Source organism: Anopheles coustani, chromosome 3 (assembly GCF_943734705.1).
Source record: "Anopheles coustani chromosome 3, idAnoCousDA_361_x.2, whole genome shotgun sequence".
NCBI lineage: Eukaryota > Metazoa > Arthropoda > Insecta > Diptera > Culicidae > Anopheles > Anopheles coustani.
In genome coordinates, this window is record NC_071288.1 from 30,768,903 (window position 1) to 30,789,883 (window position 20,981).

The following is a 20,981-nucleotide window of genomic DNA, read 5'->3' on the forward strand; positions in this document are numbered from 1 at the left end:
TTCCTTCCTCCCCCATTCAACCGCCTCACTGTGACGTCTTCGGACACTTTGGATGCACGCACATACAGGTGACCACTGGGAAGCCTGCACAGTGCGCTCCAGCCCATTCCGAAAACCTGACAGGATCGATTCGATTCGTGTGTCGCGGTTTGTTTGGTTCGCCCTTTTTCCTTCGGCCCCAAGCTGGCCTCACCCACGCACCCGCATACCCTGGCATGCTAATGATCCGGCCACAAGCTTAAACGTACTCAAACAAACACACACACACACGAAGTAACCGTTGGAAAGTGGTTCTTGATTCGTTGGCTTAGTTTTATTTACTTCCCTTTTTTCCATCGAAACAACTTGACCGCTACCCAATTCCACTCGGCGGGGCGTTCGGGTGGGCAGCCCTGGTTTTCATTCATTCTTGCAAGGGCAGGTCAATCTGGTGTATGTGTGTGCGTGTGTGTTTCTTTCCATCCCCCTTGCTCAAGGAACCAGCTCGCGCCCACACACGCCTTTCGGGTGATATATCTCCGTGGGATCGGCCCCCGGTTTGGTGTGCATTTTATTTTATTTCATTTTACTTTTTTTCCGTTGGCTATGCGTTATGCTGCAGCGGCAGCATAATGCACACACCTCTTTTGCTCGCACCAGCTGCCCTCGTCCGTGCCGTCCGTTAGTCCGCCGGGGGTAGTTTCTCGTCGCAGAAACAATGTGGAAAGAAACATTAAAACATAAAAGACGACCTGCCAGCCCATCGACGGCCATCGGACCATGCCGATGCCCTTCGGAGCCACCTGAAGTAACGGAGTGCGACTTTTGGCAACGATCGTGGGGTTCGTTTTTTTGTACGTCGAGGAGGGGAGGGTCGGTGGGCTAATGTCGCCCGAAGGACGCCTCACGCAAACGCTCCTGTCTTTGGTGGGCGTTGTCCATGCACCGTTTTATGCGGGCTTTTAAAATGTTAGCTGTTGGATGAGGTTTTCTTAACAACTTTTATCGATTTAAAAAAAAATGTTAGTGAAGTAAGGTGGAACATATGAGTAGCTCGAAATCAGAAAATTTGAAGTGACTTGCAAAGGCGGTTTTGATACCGTTCGCTACCCTCTCCTTTCTATACCGGCCCCCGGTTTTGTAGGCTTCACTGCATTCGCGATAGACGGTTGGGCGCAAAGCACACCCCGCATTTTTAAACACAAAATGGTAATTAAGAGAAAAAAAAGCAACACCACAACCACCATCACCGGTCGGCAAAACTGTTTTTTTTTTGTTTTCGTCAAAGTCGGCTCCGGTTGGTTTGCAGTAGGCGCCGTCAAGCTGCCAGTGCTGATGTGATAGGACGCAGCACAATGTTGCTTAAATTACGTCAGACCGTCTGCTTGGGTTTGCCTTTACGACCTGCTGCACGCTCCACATATGATCTATTTTATTTCTGTCTTGCTGTTTTCTGGTGGTTTTTTTTATTTGCTTTTTCATGCCGGCCGGGTTTGCTTGCCACTCATTTGTTTATGCGCTCGATGGCGAACGTGAGCATAACCCGTAACAATGACCGCGATGGTGGTTTGACCCATGAAATGTGCGAACACGATCGGTGCCTTTAACACTAATCGTACTGCGGTCGCATGAGTGAGCGTTCGAAAAGTGAACGTGCTTTTAATGGTCGGAACAAATCCATTCACTAAATGCAGCATTTTTTATTAGCAGAAGGATTTAATTTGGGATAAAAAATCTGATCCTCCGTTATTTTTCACATTCAAACCAAAAATTGCAAATGCCCTTCTGATGTAGAATATATTCCTTTAAACAGCTTTTTGATTTGTTTTTAAATATTTCATCAAACACAATTTACATGATTGCCGCTTTTTAAACCTAAATGCGCTCTGGAAGATATTCTTCTACATCTTTGAAACTATTATGATCTCCTCCAGACATTCTGCTAAACACAGACTTATGTCATAAAGCATGACCATAACTAAATTGAACCAAGGAAAGCGCGCTTTCCTGTTTTTCGCTAAATGCCGTATAATGGAAATTGAACGACCCAAAATAAATCCGCACAAAATACTATAGCACCAAGGCAACTGAGCAAATTGAATAGACCGGGAACCCATTAAAAAGAAACAAAAAAAGACAAGTATTTTTCTTTTGTACAGTTTTACATAAGGTGTGTTACAAAAATAGGTTCTTACTATTTATGTGTTTCCTTTTTTTTTTTTAAATTCACGTATTTTGTTTTTGGTTCCTGCATTAGCGCCCGTATCGTGGATTGGGACACCGTTTTCATAACCTCCGTTCACTTCCTCTTGCCAAGAACATCTCTAAACCGCTGTTTAAACTTGACTGGAATTCCAGGTGGCGGGAACGGGAAAAAGTAGCCCAGATTCGACAGAATGTCCAGCGGGAACGAGCTTATTCGTCCGATCTGTCAAAGTGAAGCTTTGTTTACGTTTTAGTTTGTTTACGTGATCTAAATTGGCGGCAGGTAAAAGTGGAATTGTGAGTCATTATCAAATATAAAGTTTATGAATGGTGTTGTTGAGTTCCTCCTCCAAAATTTTGCGTCGAAGACTACTCGCATTTTGGTTTCTCTCCAACAACATCGGCCGCATCCATATACGTTGCCCATACCGACGTTGTTGTAGCAAGCGAATGAAACTTTTCATGAAACGTTTCAATTAAGCAAATGCGTCCGTTCCCGCCGGGTCGTAGTTTCGCGTTTTTTAAACATAGCGGGAACGAAATCTGTTTTTTTCATATGGAGTTTCCCGTCGTCCAGCGGGATTCCCGCTGGACGGCGGGAATATTCGTGCGAATACCGCTGTGTCTAGCCGTCGCTTAACTGTTCCACCACAACGTCTAAGACGAAGTTTTGAGGATTGCCCAGTGTCTTTCGATGGGGCGAAACTCTGGGAAATTTGGTTTTGGTACCAAGTGGATCTTATTGGCCCTGTATCACTCTAAGACAACCATAGAATAATGGCAGGTCGAAAAATCTGCAAAAAAAGTACGTGAATTTATAGGAACAGGGAACACGTAGATAGTAAAAACCTATTTTTATAACAAACCTTATGTAAAACTGTACAAAAGAAAAATACTTGAAAATTTTCTTTGCTTTTATTATGGACTCCAGGCTTTCTCAATCTGTCCACCGGCGCTCCAGTTATTTGTGCGCATTTTTCTTTGGTCGTTCAATTTCCATTATACGGCATTTAGCGAAAAAACAATAGTACAGGTCCGAAACTTTCACAATTTCATTGTTACTATATACTAATACTACTAAAAATATTAGTTTCCGGCTGACGCCGCTAGAGGCGCCACAGTAGCGCGCTTTCCTTGGTTCAATTTAGTTATGGTCATGCTTTACATGTCATCCAAAAGCGAAACACTAATTACGAAATCTTAATCCGCCATTTGAAGGGTTAAAAAACGGGCAATCAACGCCGATTAATGTCACACTGCGCCTATTTCTCTGGCGTCGTACAAGATTAGGGAACCCGGTGGGCTATGTTGGTTAGTGATAACTTCGTAAACGGTGCGATTAGTTACGTCCGTGGCCCAACGCACTGGTCAACACCCCGGTTTTCAGCTTTCCGTGTGCATCTTCAGCGTTGATGGCTGTTTTCCTTTTTTTTCTGGCTTCGTCCCATCGAACGTGTGTGGTTGGCTCTAGCCTCTCGTAAAACTCGTTGGTCGCCACCAGCAATCGGCACCACCGCCGATAAGGGCCACCGGGTCGGGTAAGCTTATCTGCCCCGTTATTAAGTGAAGCCTTAGCGAGGAGAAGAAAAGAAAAACGGACGCACAGCAAAAGCAACGAAGCATTATTTAAATAATCCGTAAACGGTTGAGGTAAAGCAACGGGCTTTGCCTATTTAAAGCTCCTCCTTGTAACCTGTCGATAAGGAGATCTGTGTGCAAAGTGCTGTTTGATGGATTTCCCGGTCACGTTCATGTTCAACCCGGGGTAGAGTAGCGAAAGCCGGTCTGCCAGAAATCAACCTTTTATGGAATCAATCCAGCAATTTCGGGGTTGTCCTTGCCTTTCAGTGTCAAATTTCTCACGGTGACTTTCGTCCGAGGAAGTGGTTTCGCTCGAACCGTCCATTCAGGCAGGGACTGCCACAGGATTTTTATGGCACGGTCGTAAGGCTGCCGTATGCAAAGGTGTGCAGTCGGAAGGTAGTGAAACAGCGCGCATCGAAAACAAAAGAAACATTTAAAGGTGCCGGTAAAAACCCACCACCTACCATGACTTTCAGGGTGTGTGTGTGTGTGGGTGTGAATTGCAAAATATTTAACAGCACCTTTCTACCTGACCGTGACACATCGAGAAGAAGTTCCTTCCATAGTTTCTTTCATATCCTTCGAACAGCATGCACCTATCTGTTGGAAGCTGCAACCAGGAAGATGCTTCCTGTCATAACCATTTCCGACAGGATGTTCGCACCGCTTGAGAATGATGCATTTCGGTTCGCGCAGGAAGCGAGATGCAGGGCCCTCGGGCGTGTCCTTCAGCATCCCTTGCGCTTCCATTTCCGCTAAATTCTGAAACAGAACAGACTCAACAGCAAATACTAAGCAACACTTTCAACCAAGCAAACATGTTTATTCAGCTAAATATTGTAAATACGCATCATTACAAAGAGGATGTGTGTTTGCATGTATGAAGGGTATTTGTATGTGTATGTGTGTGTGTATGTGGGTTAAAATATAAACGAAAAATATGTCCGGAAACGCCCGATAGAGTACTACGAAATACACGACATACGTACGCGTTTCTTGCATCCTGTTGTTATTTTCTTTTGCCTGTCCTCTCGCTACCTTATTTTCGTGTTTGCTTCTTCTCTCGCGTGTTTACGTTGGATGGCGGGGAGGTTATAATTCATAGTATTATTATTATCATTATTAATAGTATTTGATGAGTTGATAGGACTTTGATGGGCGGCATTTAGACAGAACGTAGAGCGCGATTAGCCAGACAGAAAGATTCGGCTTGTAGGATTTTTCCCCGCTCCAGTTGTGTTAGTTACAAGTGTTTCTTTTTAATGCGAAGCGGTCGCTGGAAGCGATCGTTTTGGCTTCTTTTTTCGAAACTCCCTTCATCTGAGTATTAATTTTCGTTAAATGATCTTCCCAAAAACGTTCGATGGTTTGGTTTACAGTTCCTGTTCCAAACGTTGCGAATACCTTTGCTCGGTTTCGTCTGATTGTACTGAGCAGTCTGAGAGTCCGTGTTGGTTGATTTATAGGTTGTTCTAGGTTTTGAAAATAGTAGGTGGTTCCGTTTCCGAAGCGCGCGGCAAGCGCTTCCGTACAAAACAGGGCAGGTTTTGTGTTCACTTTTTTTTTCTCTCCACCTGCCCCAATCGCATGAGAGATTGTTTTTCGTGTTCGGAGGGAAAAGGTTGTCTGATCTTTGATTTAGTTAGATTCACATCTCTTTATTGTGCTCTTACTGGTTAGGACAGCGTCTGATAAGCGAGTTTAAAGTTGATCGCAACTTCATTACGACCGTTATCCGATCCTCCCACACCAACGCCAACTGAGACACGAATGCGTTTTCTTATGCTGCTGGCTTCGAGCTCCAACGCGCTTAGCGAACGATAACGATTAACACAGAAACAAGCGTTTTCATTTTTTTTTTGTATTTATAAGCGAGCATCCCGCATTTGTGTGTATGTGTGTTTGTCTCTTCATTGCCTCAGAACGATGTTGGTCTGCTTTATTATGAGCAGTTTCTCAAGAGCAGCATGAAACGAGTTTGGAAGTTTCCGTTCAATTGCCTCCTTCCGGTGAGGTTACGTTCACACTCTCTTATGCGTCACGTTCATGTCATCCGATCTCGTCCCTTTCTTTATCCCTTGGCGCATACACGCTCGTGTTGTGTCTTGGCGTTCTTCGTGCGCTACTTTACGAGCGTTTCCTTTTTCCTTCTTTCGTACGCCGTGCAGACAGTTTGCTGCTCCGATTACCAATTTTTCCTGCCTAATTTCTGTAATCCACACCAAAGAAAGTGAACGCGTGAGTCATGTTAAGCTGATTTTGTGTAGTCGCAACAATACGTTATATGTTTCACAATTTCTTGACGTGTTTTTGCCCTTCCCTTTTGTGCTACATTGTCTTAGTTCTTTCCCGTTTTGCTTTCTTTCTGAAGTGTATAGTTTTTCTCTTCGTCTGCGTTCCTTCAAATTTTCGTCACATCATTTTATCACATTTGAATTCTGCTGCCTTTTGATGCTTCTGGCGGAAGGACGAGGGTTTTGGTAAAAGAACCAACTGGTACGTGACTGGGTGTTGGCGTGATGCGCAGGGAAGGGAGCGAAAGAGTGCGGGGAAGGATGAACTATGCTGGCATGAAGAGAGGAAGGAGTGCTTGGCAGGACGGGCAGTGGAGTGTGCGAAAGCAATCGAGAAAAGCTCTGCAAAGCGGCAATCCGGCAACGCCACATCACGTGGTTCAATCACACTCAAGGCGCCGATCGGGTGGGCGCCACTTCCGGTGGTTCTTGTGTCTACTTCCGGTGCAAGACATGTGATTGGTTGTTTTTTTTTTTCTCTGCTCTTCTCTTCTCTACTGTGTGTATTCTGTGCCGTCTGTCCGTTGCCCCAAGGTTTCTGTGGTTCGAGTCGAGTTGGAAATGTGTTTCACACCACGTGCGTCCCGCCATTTGCAACCACGTGCCAACACGTGAGTTCAATGGCTGGCTCGCTGGTTCAACGCCTCGGAAGAGCCCCCTCGGGTGTCCAAAAAAGATAGCCCAAAATACACAGCTTGTTCGGTGGGTATAAGCATGATGGGAGGCCGTTGCCGTCGCTCTTGTGCCAGACTCGTTTGGGTTTTTCGCGTAACATAATCGAACCGGAAAAGGCTGGATATAGTTTTCCAAAGAAACAGAAAGCCCGACGGTCATCGGTGCCATCCGGTTGCTGTTGCCTGATCTGCCACACGATGTGTACGGTCCCACCCTCTGTTGTGTGATTGCGTACTTATGCCGATATCTTTGTAATCGTTCGAACTAAGAATATGTATAAATATATTTTATATGGCCAACCATCTTGGACGCTTGGCAATGCTACGACAAAGTTTTTTTTTTTATATAATAATATAATGAAGCATTGCGATTTGCTGCACCGTTTGCTCATCCGTTCTGTGTGTATGTGTGTGTGTATGATGTGCTTATTTTAATCTCTGTCCACGAGTCTACCACAATATTTTCCATTTGTTTTCCCTTCCTCATCGGCCACATGCTGTTCACTTGATCAATAAATTCACCTTACATTGTTCCATTGTGGCTCGCGATTGTGTATGATATAATATTGGTTGTTCTGTCACGTTCGACCATTTGTCTGTGGGTTTGTTTTTTTTTTTGTTTTGTTGAGTTTATTCCTTTATGCTGCACATCAGTGAGTCAGTGTTTCTTATTTAGTTATTTCCTCTCCTTTTCCCCCCTTCTCCCCAGTTGCGAACGCTTTGCATGCGAACGATAAAGCGTCCAAAACGTAAGCACAATTATACAACAATGCGTATGTACAGTTTGGGATTCACTCTCGATCTCCTATGCTCGACCAAGAGCGTTAGTGTGGGAAAATGAATGGTACATTTGATCGAAGATAGAGGCGGGTGAAGCAACTTAGGTGAGAAATTGGCGAATTGCCCAGACGGAATATGTATATCGTTTGCAGTTGAGGAAACGTGTGGTGTGAATGTTGCAGTTTAATGAAACCAAACTATGCTTTACTTTTGCGAGTGCATCTGGCATCACAATCTTTAGCTGTATCATGTTTGATTTGAACGTTTATCTCGTAATCTATAGAACAAGAATGCTGCTGAAATGAATGCACAAATGAGCTACAGATTTCTGACAAATTCTCGACGCGGTCATTTGTCGAAGCACCCACTATTACCAGCTGGCTGGATATGGCTTGGGTGTTACCCTTTCGGGTGCACAGGTTTCCGTGTGTCGCACGAGGCCGCCCTTGGACCGGCGACCTACTACCGTGCTTGACCTCTGCCTCAGCGTAAGCCGCTGCGATACCGTACGACTGATGTTGCATGAGCACACGGACCTGGCCTAGAAATGGGGGTTTCCGTCCACCACGTCAGATTACGCTACCATTTAACTATCGGCGTAGCGGCGATAATAGAAGCCTAGAAGTCACTAGAGTAGCGAGCGAACGTCTTGTGCCCCGCTAACTAACCTGCTAACGCAAACGTAAGAGAACGGGAACGCTGTCGGCACAAAGCAGCCTACAGCAGTCTCTACGACAATCCAACCCGCAACGGGCATTGCGGCGCAAACTATCTTCTGTGTCTAAGTTTTACTTGCTCGCGTGTTCTTCTGTGGACCCTTGTTCAAGCACACCTTGCCTGTCCTAGATAAGCGTTTTTCCTGCTACAATTGCCTGCGCCTAAGGACTAAACCCTACCAATACGTGTTGCTGTTGTGTGTTAGAAAATAGAACGAAAACCCACAAAAACCTAAAAACAACCCCTACAAACGCTCTGTAACCTTCATCCAAAACACGGTTCGCACTTTCATCGTCAATGTACAAATTGCACTTAAAATTAGATTGTTCTTATAGTTAAGTGATATTTGCACGACTGGCAAACGTTGTAAAACTAATGATCGATAATGCAACATTCAAATTTATGCAATGATTATGAGGCTTGTCTTGCTGAGCCATGGAAAAACGATACTGCTTGTTCGCTGTAACAACGACGATGATGATCAGCTGTAGGTATGCTGTTACACATAGGTTTTTCAGCCTGCTTCGATTCTAGTTGTGGTAAAACGTTCAAACGTTCCTTTCTCAAGCGTAACGCCCGTAACGCCTTTAAATTATCCCTGGCAACGGTGCGCACAAAGCGGGACAACTAAGAAGGACAGAGTTTGTGATAGAATGTCAAAAAAGCTTACAAAATGAATAACACTGCATGAAAGAGAGTGAAAAGTGGTGTGCTGTAATGTTCGTGTGTCATTTTCATTTTCCAGCTGATAGCGAGCGAGAGTTTAGTAAAGCAATATGGGTATCGTATTGGCGATCAACACTTGAGACCTTTTGGAATAAGATGGCACCCTAGCTTCCGTGGTGTGTCCGTTTCTACTACATGCATTATAACATTTATGATGATTAGCTTGACCAGGTAAATGTATGGGGGATTGTTTGTTTGTTTGTTTGTTTGTTTGTTTGTTTGTTTGTTCACTACCGACTGTGCTCCTGCCGCCTTCGTAGCTTCCTATCCACTTTTACTTCACTATTATTGATTTCTATCTACGTTATTGTTATTCACGAATATATTCTGATGCTGGTTATTTTGGTTTTTGGATGTCCTCTTCCGCTACGGTGGTTGTCCTGTTGTTTGATCAAATTTCTTCACCACCCGAAACCCCGGCTAATGTGTAATATTATGTAATTTTCTGCTTTGTTGGATTTTTGTTTCTCTTACTTCTGTTGTTTGTTTGTTTTCTTTTAGTATCAGCATAGTTCCAGCAGCTGGTACTCGTCAGTACTGCAAATTGAGTTCATTTAGTTGCTCGTTGCTTCTCACTCCTCACACCAGTTTGTAAAAGGCGAGTCGCTTTGGTACAACTCCGTGGGTTTCTTCATGTGCGTGTATGTTTCAAAGTTTTGACAAGTTTAACTTTTCTCTCATGACGATGATGAGATGCAGTGGTTTGCTTTTTTGTTTCTCTATCAACTCGTTTTGTATCAAATTGGTTAGCAATCGTCTAAGAGGATCACCCATCCCTACTGGCTAGCGGTCGAATGAAGCTCTCCAAAAACTGGAAATCCAATAAACCGCTACCGTGTTAATGTTCAATGTTTAGCCTTCTTCCCGCCTTCTGGTTTGCTCATTCACTCAAGTTTAGTTGTGTTCCTATTTAATTTATTAGATGTCTTCAAAATTTGTGTGTTTTTTTGTTTTATTTCTGTCTCAACTCGTCCTCAATCTTCGCTTGTAGGATTTTCATAAGTTTTCACTTTCATTTTGTTCGTCCTATTGCCTGTTGCAACACATTCAGCTGAAGTCTTCTGTATGGCCCTTGACGCGCTTACTACTGTGTATAGTGATCGTTTTGTAATTATTGAATTGGTCTTTTGCTTTAGTTTAATGTTCCGTTTTTTTCGTTTGTAGGTAATCCATGCGCCAACAACTAGTTAGCTTTTTGGTTGATTTGGTTTTAATTTGTTTTTCCTCTTAATTTGTGCCTAAAGTTGTGTGTAGCTCTATGTAAGTTGTGTCCTCATCCGTGTATTGTTGGTTTTTATTGATGTGTTTTTGACTGGTTCCGTCCGTGTGGTCGATTTGGACACGTCCGCCCTCCGTGGGGCGTTTAACTTTCATTCGTTCGTGTGTGAGTCTAGTGAATCGAACCAAAGACGTGAAAATCGATTAAATATGTAAATACTATCTGTGCAAAAATAGTTGTGATTCTTATCTTTTTCCTTTTCTCCGCATTCATTTGCTTCCGTTTAAATGTTGTATTGAATACTTTGTTCGTGTAGAGATAGGTGGGACATTTCATCAATGTTTTGTTGGTTTGTTAATAAATTTTGTATGTTCTTGTGACATGCCTTCACTTTCCATTCGGGTTTATTTTGCCGACCCCATTTGTTTGTGTTTGTCTCTAGTGGCTGTTTGCAAAAAACAAAACTCAAACTGTGTGCCACCGCGAACATTCCCCCGGGGAAGATGCACCTGAAGAAGCTGTCCATTCGTATCAGCTATTAAACTCTCAAACATAACTATAACAAGCAAGCGTATTGGCGTTTGTTGTGTTTTTGTTTTAGTCGTTCCCTTCCTACTAAGGGAGCCCTATCTATCGTTCGCAACGTAAATGTGGGGCTGGGAACGGTGTGGGAAATTTGATTTTTCATACTAAACCTTAGCAGCACTAACTAGCTTTGTCGGCAAGAAGATGTTCGCAGTGGTCCGACGTGCAAAGCAAACAATTCCCTCGGCCGGGATGGGCTTTATGGTAACGAAAATTCAATTTGCAGGACGCAATGCACCCCGCTCCACCCTCGCCACGAGTCCCAATGGGCGCCCCCTTAAGACGCTTTGATTGTTTTCACGTTGTCGTTTAACGATACCAAACGTTGCGTTCGCGCGTTGCCGAAACGAGCGAAATGGGATGGGCGAGGACAGTGAGTACCCGGTCGTCGGCCACCGGAAGCGTAGGGCAAATCAAACTGTAGCGATGTGGCGGTAGTTCTGCGCATGTGGCTGGATTGACGGTTCCGCGTCCCATTTTGCCGCGTGAAAACCGAACTAATGATATGGAAAGTGTGCGTGCTCTTGCAGCGTTCGAAGAAGCGTCGATATGGCGAAGACAGCCTGATGATATAGTGGTTGGTAGAGGGCCGCCCCCAGACCGTCCTCCTCCACCCCCGGGCCCAACGGGGGCCCGCGGACGGACAGCTCGGCGGGGGCAGGCTGGTTTGGTTGGTGGTTGGTTGTTGGCGTACCCGAATAAAACCCGGTCTTCATCGTAACAGCGCGTTACACGTTCGATGCGATGAAGAACGAGTTTTATTTCTGGTGATTTCAGTTGTCCACCTCGTGACAGACCTCCATGTAGTCCGGATCGTGCATGATGTCCTTGATCATGTCTTTCAGCATGGTGTACCGGGGAAAGATGGGATAGATTTTCGAGTTGCCGTACTCGGACTGGCAAAGTGTAGGGCGTAAGCGTGTGGAAAGATAAATAAACCGCAAGTGAAGGTTAGCGTTTCATTCTATTTCGGAGATCCGTTGCCTGCCGGCGCGCTTACCTTCAACTCCCGGATCAAGTTCCTCAGGCCGGTGTACTTTTTGAGCATGCGGTACAGATCGTTGATCATCTGCGTGTTTTCCTGCTCGATCTGTGCCGTGGTCATGGCTTTTAAAGTAAATGAATAAAGGGGATTGAAGCGTAAGCATGATGTTTAAAGAAGATCGCTGTCGATCGACATACTTTCGAGCCGCTCCATTCGTTCGCGCCGCTCAGCAGCTTCCTCGGCGAGCTTGGCCGACGTTTTGACACCCTCGCCCGACTTCTGCGACTTCTCCATAATGCTACAGGCACGCAGCACGAAGGCCGGAACAGTTTCTAGCTTCTCCTGCTTCGGAATCTCGACCAGCGTCCAGTACTGCGTCTCTAGCCGGATGACGTCCTGCAAGGGGACACCAAATAGATTAAAATTGTCGATTCCAGAGGACGAACAAGAAATCTCAACTCTAAACCCTCCTACGGACCTTTATCATGAGCTTCAGCATCGGGTAGCGATTGAAGATGTTACGCTGGCTCTTGGAGTCGCCGTACTTGTTCATCAGGTTGACGAGCGCCTTCTTGGCCGTGTCGTACGATTCCTCCAGGCGGATCCGAACCGCTCGCAGTCGCTCGTTGGTTTCGATCAACTCTTCGCGGCTCATTCCACCTGAAGCGGGTAGGGAAAGGGGCAACCGGCCCGGGATCAGTGTGACCGAGTGTTCGGGAAGCCAACACTACGCGTAAACGGTGGCGGAACGATACTCACTCGGCGAACCTTCGTCCTTCACGTCCTGCACTATTCGTCGGACGCTCTGTGTAAATTTGCCAACTAAATTTGTTGAAGCTACGAATGGGCAATAAACAGTTTGCTATCAATGGGTGGAGTCTACGCAAGACCTACGGTACTATTGACATTTTTTTTTAATGTCTATGCTAAGGAGAAGCTAATGTTTCTTTTATGGGTTTTTATAAATAGTGATTATGAGACAAACATTATTTTCACAAACATCCCCTTCTATTGGCACTCTGAAGCAGTGAGACTTGAAAAGAAATCAAACTCTATATGTTCACTCTATGAAAGTAAGGAAAAAGTTTGAAATTATCTAAAACTATATTGATGTCAAGTCTAGTAGTAGTAAAACTATTCTAGCTTCAAACCAAACCAAAAACTGCATGGAAAAGGAAATCGAGATGTGTGTGTACATTAAACTTACCATAATGCTTGGGAGATTCTGTGGAGAAGAAGAGCAAAATGTGAATGAATAATGTTATGTTTGCAATGAGGCCAAACTGCTACAAACAAGTCAAACGCGTTCTCTAAAAGTTTGCTGATGCGATTCGACGAACATGTTCCGGTGGAGATGGAGATGGAAAAGTAAATCAAACCGAGATGGAGAAGAAAAACTCAAAAACTAAAGCATCGTCGGAATTATAACCAGTAAAACACACTACCGAAAAACCAATAATGCTAATGGCAACTTACTGAGTGTGTTCTGTCGTGGTGAAGTGTGTTAGTTTGTTTTGGCTTTGGTGAAAAGTGTACCTTCTTTCGTGGGGCGTCAGAGACGGCGTTGGAGTTGGAGACGCAGCCTGCTGCGGTGCTGGAAGAAAGAAACTACTGGCCTTCGCTCCCCCAATACGTTGGGAAAACTTTCCCCCCTCCGGTGGAAAATAACTTTGAAAACATTCTCATTAAAATTTGCTGAAGCATGGTGTTTATGGTAAACGTTAAGATAACAGATTTGATAAGACTCTTTCGACAGTGTGGAAAGTGGTGTAAACGGTCTTTATGTAAAAGGCATTCGGTAGTTTGTAGTACGGAAACGGGCACCAACCATCAGCAGGCAATCACTTTATGGAAGCTCGTTTCGGGCCCAGGAACAATCACGAACTTCGGAAGCGTTTGATTGTGAGCGCCTGAGAAGTTCGTGCGTGATCTTGCACTTAGTCGTGCCTTAGGCTCGCGATTAAATTGAATCTCGGTTTTGGTTCATTCTAACGGGATTCAGAAGTAGAGCACGCTCTACCGTTCCACCGTTACCAGATGGAGCTGTGGGGGCTAACCTTTTTCGGCGTAGGACAGAATTTTCGTGCCGGCAAAGAGATTGTGCTTGTCGCCACCGGCGGATTGATCCGCCGTGGAAGCGGACGCCGTCGCCGATGCGCTTTGTTTGCCTGTTTTGGTGGACTTCTGTTTCGGCTGCGAGGACTGGGCGTTCCGTTCGCCGGCCTCACGACCCTCGGGCCCCCGGAAGAACGCATCGACAAAGTCTCCCGAGAGGTCGGACGAGAGGTTGGCGGTAAGATAGCGCCGGTAGTAGTGCTCCTCGGCGTAGCTGTTGCCGATGTTGATTCGGTTGCCGTAGATGCGATCGAACGCCTCGAACACGTACTCGTTGTTGAGGTGCTTGGTGAGACGGGGTCGTTCGCGGAGTCCTAGCTTGTGCAAGATCTGGTGCTTGATCGTCTGCAGCAGGATCACCTCGATCGGTGGATTGCCCTTGGGAGGGACGGAGGATCCAGCGTCGGGACCGGTAGCACCACCCGGACCGCCATAGCCGGCGATCCGGCGGTTGTAGAACTCGGACAGCACGTCCGTGACGAGAAAGATGGTGCTGAGTATGATCTGCGACGTCGGTTTGAGGCCCTCATTCTCCAGTCCAAACTCGTACACCTTCCGGTTGGTGGACAGCAGGTTGTTGAGGCTACAGCCGGTCGGGTGATAGTCACGCTTGCGTCGCTGCGTTGCCATACGCTCCAGCCGGCGTAGTTCCGTCTCCTTGCGCAACTTGCAGAGTGTCAGCAGGAGGTCCGCATCGAAGCAATAGAAGGTCCGCTCGAGGGCATCCTCCTCGTGGTGAATAGCGCCGGTCCGGACGCATCTTCCTTCCAGCTGGTCATCGTAAAGCGCGTACAGATCCCCGGCCAGCGGTCCAGAATGTTCCCAGCGGCATGTCGAGTTCGGGTGACGTAGCAGCACCTCGACCACAAGCTCAGTCGGACCGCTCTCCGACAGGCCAGCCTCGGCACTCGCCTCCATCGTCAGCTCGTACGGTTGCTCGCTTTCCTCCGCCAGAAGGAAACAGTCCAAACAGCCGTCGCCCGTGGCTTCCACGCAACAGGTGGCTACGAGAAGCACCACGAGCAGTCCTAACCATGTTTGGCCTACAGAAACTCGCTGCTCCCAATTAGGGAGACGCTTCTTCTTGCCCGCACGGATGATGGCTTCGTCTCCAGAAGTGCTCCCGGTAGCCCGGTAACCTAACCGTGTATGTTATTGTGTCCCGATCAGTGCGTGCGTGTGTGGTGTGTTGTGAGTAGGTTCGCCAAGAGCAGGAAGAAAGAACCAACCAAGTGGGGGAATCGAAGGATGACGGGGTCGTTGGAGGAGGGAGCGAGAAAAGAAAGGTAAATAACAGTAAGCAAAAACATACACACAGCTTGCCATATAAGGGGTGTATTACTTTTGCCTCCCCATCCCCAAGGGCGGTGGAGAGGGAAACGGTCCCTTTGCCGACGGAGGGAATGGGGGAAGCCTCACAAATCAATAAACGAAATGAAATTTAGTCCCTTCTCGGCCCGGGAGTGGAGTCGTAAGCCCACAACATGCCGTACGGTGTTGCCGAGGCGGCGTTCGGTAGGAAATACAAAGGTAATCCAAAACAGAACGGCACTTACCACCGGCATCCGAGGATCGCTGGGAAATGCCGCGCTTCATGTCGTGCTTGCCCATCTTGGTCGCCAGCTCGGTGCGTTGCAATTGCCGCGAGTTTCGGCGCGGTTGCTGCTGCTGTTGCTGCTGATCCGCTGCTGGAAGGCGCTGGCCGGACGACGAACACGAGGTCGACGGTTGCTGAAGCTGAAGCTGCTGCTGTTGGTGGTGGTGGTGGTGGTGGTGGTGGTGGTGCCGGTGAGATGACTGCGATGACGAGCTGGCGTGGTGTGGTGCTGTTGCTGATGCCGATGGTGGTGAAGTTGCGGCTGCTGCTGCTGCTGAAGGTCTGGTGGAGGATGGTGGTGGTTGCGGTTGTGGACAGTTCTGTTGCTGCTGTTTGTTAACTTTTCTCGGATAGCGTAGTTTCCTTCCGAACCCTTTATTAGGGTACGTTCTATACTATCGGTTGGCTCTGCGTACCCAATCTAGGTTAGACTCATTGTTGTACCAGATACCTGCAAGGCAAGAGGAATCGGTGAGGGGTTGTATTTGCGGTTTGGCTCGTTTTGGGGGGGTGGGGATTGGCAGGTGACATCGCACACTACCATTCCGCGCACATCAAAAGTTGGGTGGATAAATTGGCACACACTATATCGGAACGGAAACAGGTGAGCAACGCTAGAATGAACGGCCTATGGCCGGCTAGGGACATGCTGAATGTGAACACAACGGAAGGACGATGATTATGAAGCTAGTCACAAATAGTCTGCATGAATAGGATGGTTAATGAATTTCCCGAATCCAATTGTACCATTTGTTATGGAAAAAGTTTCCCTTTCTACTGACGCTAGTTCCGAAAAATACTAGATCGAGTTTAGCAAGTGAACACACTAAACAATCTCAGATAAGACTACTTGCTTACTATTTGAAAACTTTTGGCTGTACTTTGACATTTTTGTCACCCTCCAGAAAACAAAACGAAGGATAAACATGCGGTATGGCAACATGAAAATTCAAATAATTTTTTGGAAACAATCCCCTTGAAAGAGTACCAATATCAAATTCTTGTGAATTCGGTTATTACTACTCAAAAATAGTCGATTTGCTGATAAAACTGATCTACAATATAATGTTTATTCATCATCCATAGTTGGAGGGGAGAATTCGAATCTCGTTTGAATTTAAAAAAAGCTGTGTACTTTTATTGCCAATTTTAAAAACATATTATCGTCACTATAAGAGTTCTCACAAAGAATTCAACTACAAAAAGAGCATGATTATAAACTAAACATATTTTTATTTAAAAAACGAAAACAAACTTTGTATTGAAATAAAAATATTTCTTTAACTACGAAAAAAGACTAGCTGGAACGAACTTTTAGAGTATCGACTTGAATTTTCCCCATCCACGTTCTTGCTACAAGCAAAGAAATAAAAGTCATACAAGTTCAACAGACTTAAATTGCTTTTGCGTATGCTATTTCACGCTCCACGTGTGGCTGCACATTGCTACCATAACATTGACTTTTTATCAGAACATTCTCCCATGCTCGGAGCCTCCCAATGTTTAGCCTAATTTGCCCACGCCTATTTAGAGCCCGGCGCTGCCGGCAAAAACAAAAGTTGTCTGCAATCACAAAACGTTACACAACGTGTTGGTTCAATTTGTCGGCGCTTATTGTAGCAGCTCAAACAAACTTTTAGGCAAACATTGTACGTTTTAAATGTACGCTACCAATCCCACGTTTGGCGTGTGTCTCCCGGGCTCGAAGTGGCTCGATGGGAAAGTTCTGTCGCATCAAACACTCCTTGGTTTCACCGTCGGAAGCAGTGGACTGTTGGAGGACGCGGGAAATGGAAGCCTTTTCCACTTGATTCGATGTCCACTTGTTTCGATCAATATGAGGGTTATTAAAACCCGAGAGCCCACGAGACTTTTCGAGCTTCCGCGGAGAGTTGGTGAAGGAGAGAAAAGCGAGGCAGGGAGGGAGGGGGGGGGGGGGGTAGGGGGGCCCAAAGTACTCGAGATGAGAGAAGACGATCCTCTAAAGGTTGGCTGCCGCAAAAACCACCGACCAATCTCCGAGGTACTCAAGCAATAAAAGTGCCCTTCGAGTAATAATGGGGCTGCGCAACAAGAGGTTATGTGTGTGTGTGTGAGTGTTTATAAATAGTAACGCCCTCGGTGGAAGGAATGCGGATTAGGAAACCACGGCCAGGGCGGACGGACAGGTGCTCTCTACTGCAATTAAGGGGCGAAGGACGTGCTGTTACGTGTTGTCGTGTGCTTTGCTGTACGGGTTGTGTTTGGCGTGTTGTTATCCGTGTTACTTCCGTGCAGGAACTTTCAACAGCCTGTCTGTTCCGTCCGGGGGAGATAGATGAATTCCGGCCTGCCCGCTCCAATCCGAGCGATGGTTCTGGTGGCTCGTTCTGCGAAACCTGTTTCCCCATTCGCAGCGGGTGGCAGCAACGACTTATTGTGATCCGATGTGAAACTAATCTGACAGCTCCCCCGATCGATCTGTCAGCCCGTGGGGTCCCGTTGTTTTTGCGCGCTGTCATACTAAAAAAAAACATCAGCCTTCCAGCCGTTGCCAGGGAAACGATTCTCGTGTGTCGAGGCTTATGTTACGTTTACGGGGAGGCTTCTAGATCTAAAGCGAGCGCAAAATCAGCCACCTCTGGAATGTCAACCTGAGCGTGTGAGGTTAACACAAACAACCAGTTCCATCGGAGTTTTATGGAGAAGCGCAAGAACCTAGGAACATACCCTATGTGTGTGTGTGTTTAAGCTCCCTGTCCCTGCTTTCCCTATACAGGTTCCGATGGAGGGATCGCCCAGGTGGCCCTTAGTACAGGCACCCGTCACCTACCAGCACCCTTGTTCCGTCTGTCAAAGTCCCTGCTGAACTGTATCACGGATGAAATGAAGCAGTCGGACGGAAAACCCGATGAAGAATTGAACGTAATTATGTCACCGAGTGCATGAAGAATAAGTGCAAAGAGGGAGAGCAGACAGAAGCAGCGTCAAGCGATGGTTGGAAAATTTCACCAGACTCTCGGAAGCTGTCTGGGCATAAAAAAAAAAAAAAATGGCGAAGTTCGAGCGCACAACCGGTCGAGAGAAATGACACAACAAATAAAACAAAGACGCAACTAAACGGCCAACAAATGCCATTGACAGCGCTTTTCTTCAAGCTTCCCAGCTTCGGGCTCAGGGTGGGCTTAGTCGCCAAGGCAGCGTTCTCCGCCATAATGGACGACGAGGCTGAGACTGGCCTCAGCCTCGCCAGCGACTGCTTCTCGTTGCGCTGGTATGGATTTTTCTCGTTTTGCTTTCCGCAACCTCCGGCTCGGATGCTCGATGCCACCGCTCGGTTTGCCGTTTTCCCGTACGTTTTTCCCGCCCCAACGCCGATCGGCATGCGGGAATATGACGCGGAAGGAACGCCAGGAACGAACGTAACAGGACTGTGCTCCGTGTCAGGATGGAGGGCATTATTTCTTGGGTTTGGGGTTTTTTTCTTTCTCGTTCCGTTTTTTTCCATCTGTCTCCCCAGAAAATTGCACATACTATTTATCGAGTCGAGTTGTTCCGCGTCGCGTTCATCCGACACCGCTGCTCCCGACGCTTCTTTTCCGCTCGCCGCAGCTCTATTTTTCCATAATTTTCCCTACTTCCCTACGTTGAGTGCATGGCTATATGTCTTCTCCTTCTAGTGCTGTCCGATTCCCTCCACTACCCTTTCACGGGTCGTTCTTCATCCGTCAAGCAGCGGGCGCCTCACGGTGACACGAAACATATTACGAACCTAGACACAGCGTCCGTGCTTTCGTCAAATTGCACAGCGAGCAAACACTGGCCGGCTTTCGCCAATTAGGGAAAAAGGATGAACATTTCCTTTCTTCCCTTTTTTTCTGTCGTGTCGCTTTGTGGGGCGCCAGGGGATAGAAGAAGAGAGAGGGAGATAGAGAGAGGGAGAGTGGGGGGACAGCAATGGCACACAGTGCTTTTGTTCCGTTTTTGTCCTTGCAGGATAATGTTGGTGGTGCCTTCCATCACACGCCAGATTGGACACTGCCTTTCGGAGGTTCGCGAGACAAGAAGTACAAGTGGGCTATGCAAGGGCAGGAATGAAAAAAACCGACAGGAAAAGGGACAAACCTCGTTTCGCCGAACGATGGCCTAAAGTGCACCACCTTTGGTTGCTCGAGGCTGCCGAGACTGACCCGACGGTAATGATGGTGAGGTGAATGTTTTGAAGTAAGCACTTTTGGGGCACAGAATGATGCAACTGGAACGTTTATTTTCAACATCGGACAGTTTTGCTGTTAGTGGGCAAGCATGTTTCATACAGCAAGATTAGGCATGGTGCAGCAAGTAATAGAAAATTTATCATGCCTTAGGTACCAGGTTTCAGGCTTTTGAAAGAAGCACATTCAAAATGGCAATTAGGGCATATGTAACCCTTATTGTTGTTACAAGGATTCCAAAACATTGAACTAGAAAATAAAGCCTATTTATGCATCACTCACAAACTTATATAACACCGTATATAAACAGTATTCCAGGTAGTATTGAAATAGTTATACGGATATCTTAAGTATTTGTAAGTTTAGATACAAGTACTGTTTGATATGCATTAGTGGTACCGAATTCTGATTTTTAAAATCCATCAAATTAGCAAAAAAAGTAATTCTGAGACAATGCCTTACATTTCTTCTCCATTCGTCAAAAATTTAAGATGATATCAGTAAAGAGATTGTTTTTTATGAAGTTGTGTAACTAAAATAATTTCAGCTATTTTGTCGATGAATCCTCTATATTTTAGATAAATTTAATATCTGTAATCAATAATTCTAGTACAGTATTAACATTAACAACTTTTCAATTTATTATACTAAGTACAAACATTAGTTTGCATGATAAAGTTGATGTTAATTTCAGATGTATATTGATTACAAGGAGCACTTGGCCATTTCGTTAGCTCACTGACCTAGGTTATGGGGAAACATAGAATATCCCATGTCCAGTGCCAACTAGAGCAACATGTGTTGGTCGTTTAAATATTTAATGAACTTGCAGACAGGCGCACCGAGCTGGATCATAGCTGTTCGGCGAGTGACAGGTGTCAATGAGCATTCATAGCTCACCAAACCCACTCCACAGTATAGCGAGGACGTGATATGCTAGGACCCGGGGAGAAAGAGGTCAGGTGTGTGATTAAAGAATTATCAAAGCCATATTCGCCCACACACCCACACACGGATGCAAAAACCGCACATGTACCGCCATCGGCCCACATGGCTTTTTACGTAATAATCCCCACATTGTGCCGTGTGTTGCGGGCGATAACGGAGACCGGTTGTTTGCCCGTCCGTTCGTTCGTCCTTTCGTTCGTTCGTTCGTGTTTCAGAGCTTCCCGGACAGGACGAGCCGGCTGACGGTGGCGAGGAATTAGCGGAAATACATTCGCTTTGAGTAATTATTCCATTCGACAGACACGTTCGCGTGTTCCGCTGACGTGTGCCAGGGCCAAGGATAATAAGTGGGAACCTGGCCGGGCAAAGATACACCGCAC

General features: G+C 46.2%; 1 protein-coding gene across 1 annotated transcript; it reads right to left on the bottom strand.

Annotated features, from left to right (window-relative positions):
• Window positions 1–11,536: 11,536 nt before the first annotated feature.
• Window positions 11,537–15,477, bottom strand: LOC131259232 (uncharacterized). The gene is made up of 6 exons (XM_058260676.1): window positions 15,420–15,477; window positions 12,508–12,585; window positions 12,227–12,408; window positions 11,946–12,144; window positions 11,764–11,870; window positions 11,537–11,659 (listed from the first exon to the last, which is right to left on the bottom strand). Exons 1-6 carry the CDS (start codon window positions 15,472–15,474, stop codon window positions 11,537–11,539), a joined length of 744 nt encoding a protein of 247 aa, XP_058116659.1. The 5' UTR covers window positions 15,475–15,477.
• Between the last annotated feature and the right edge of the window lie 5,504 nt (window positions 15,478–20,981).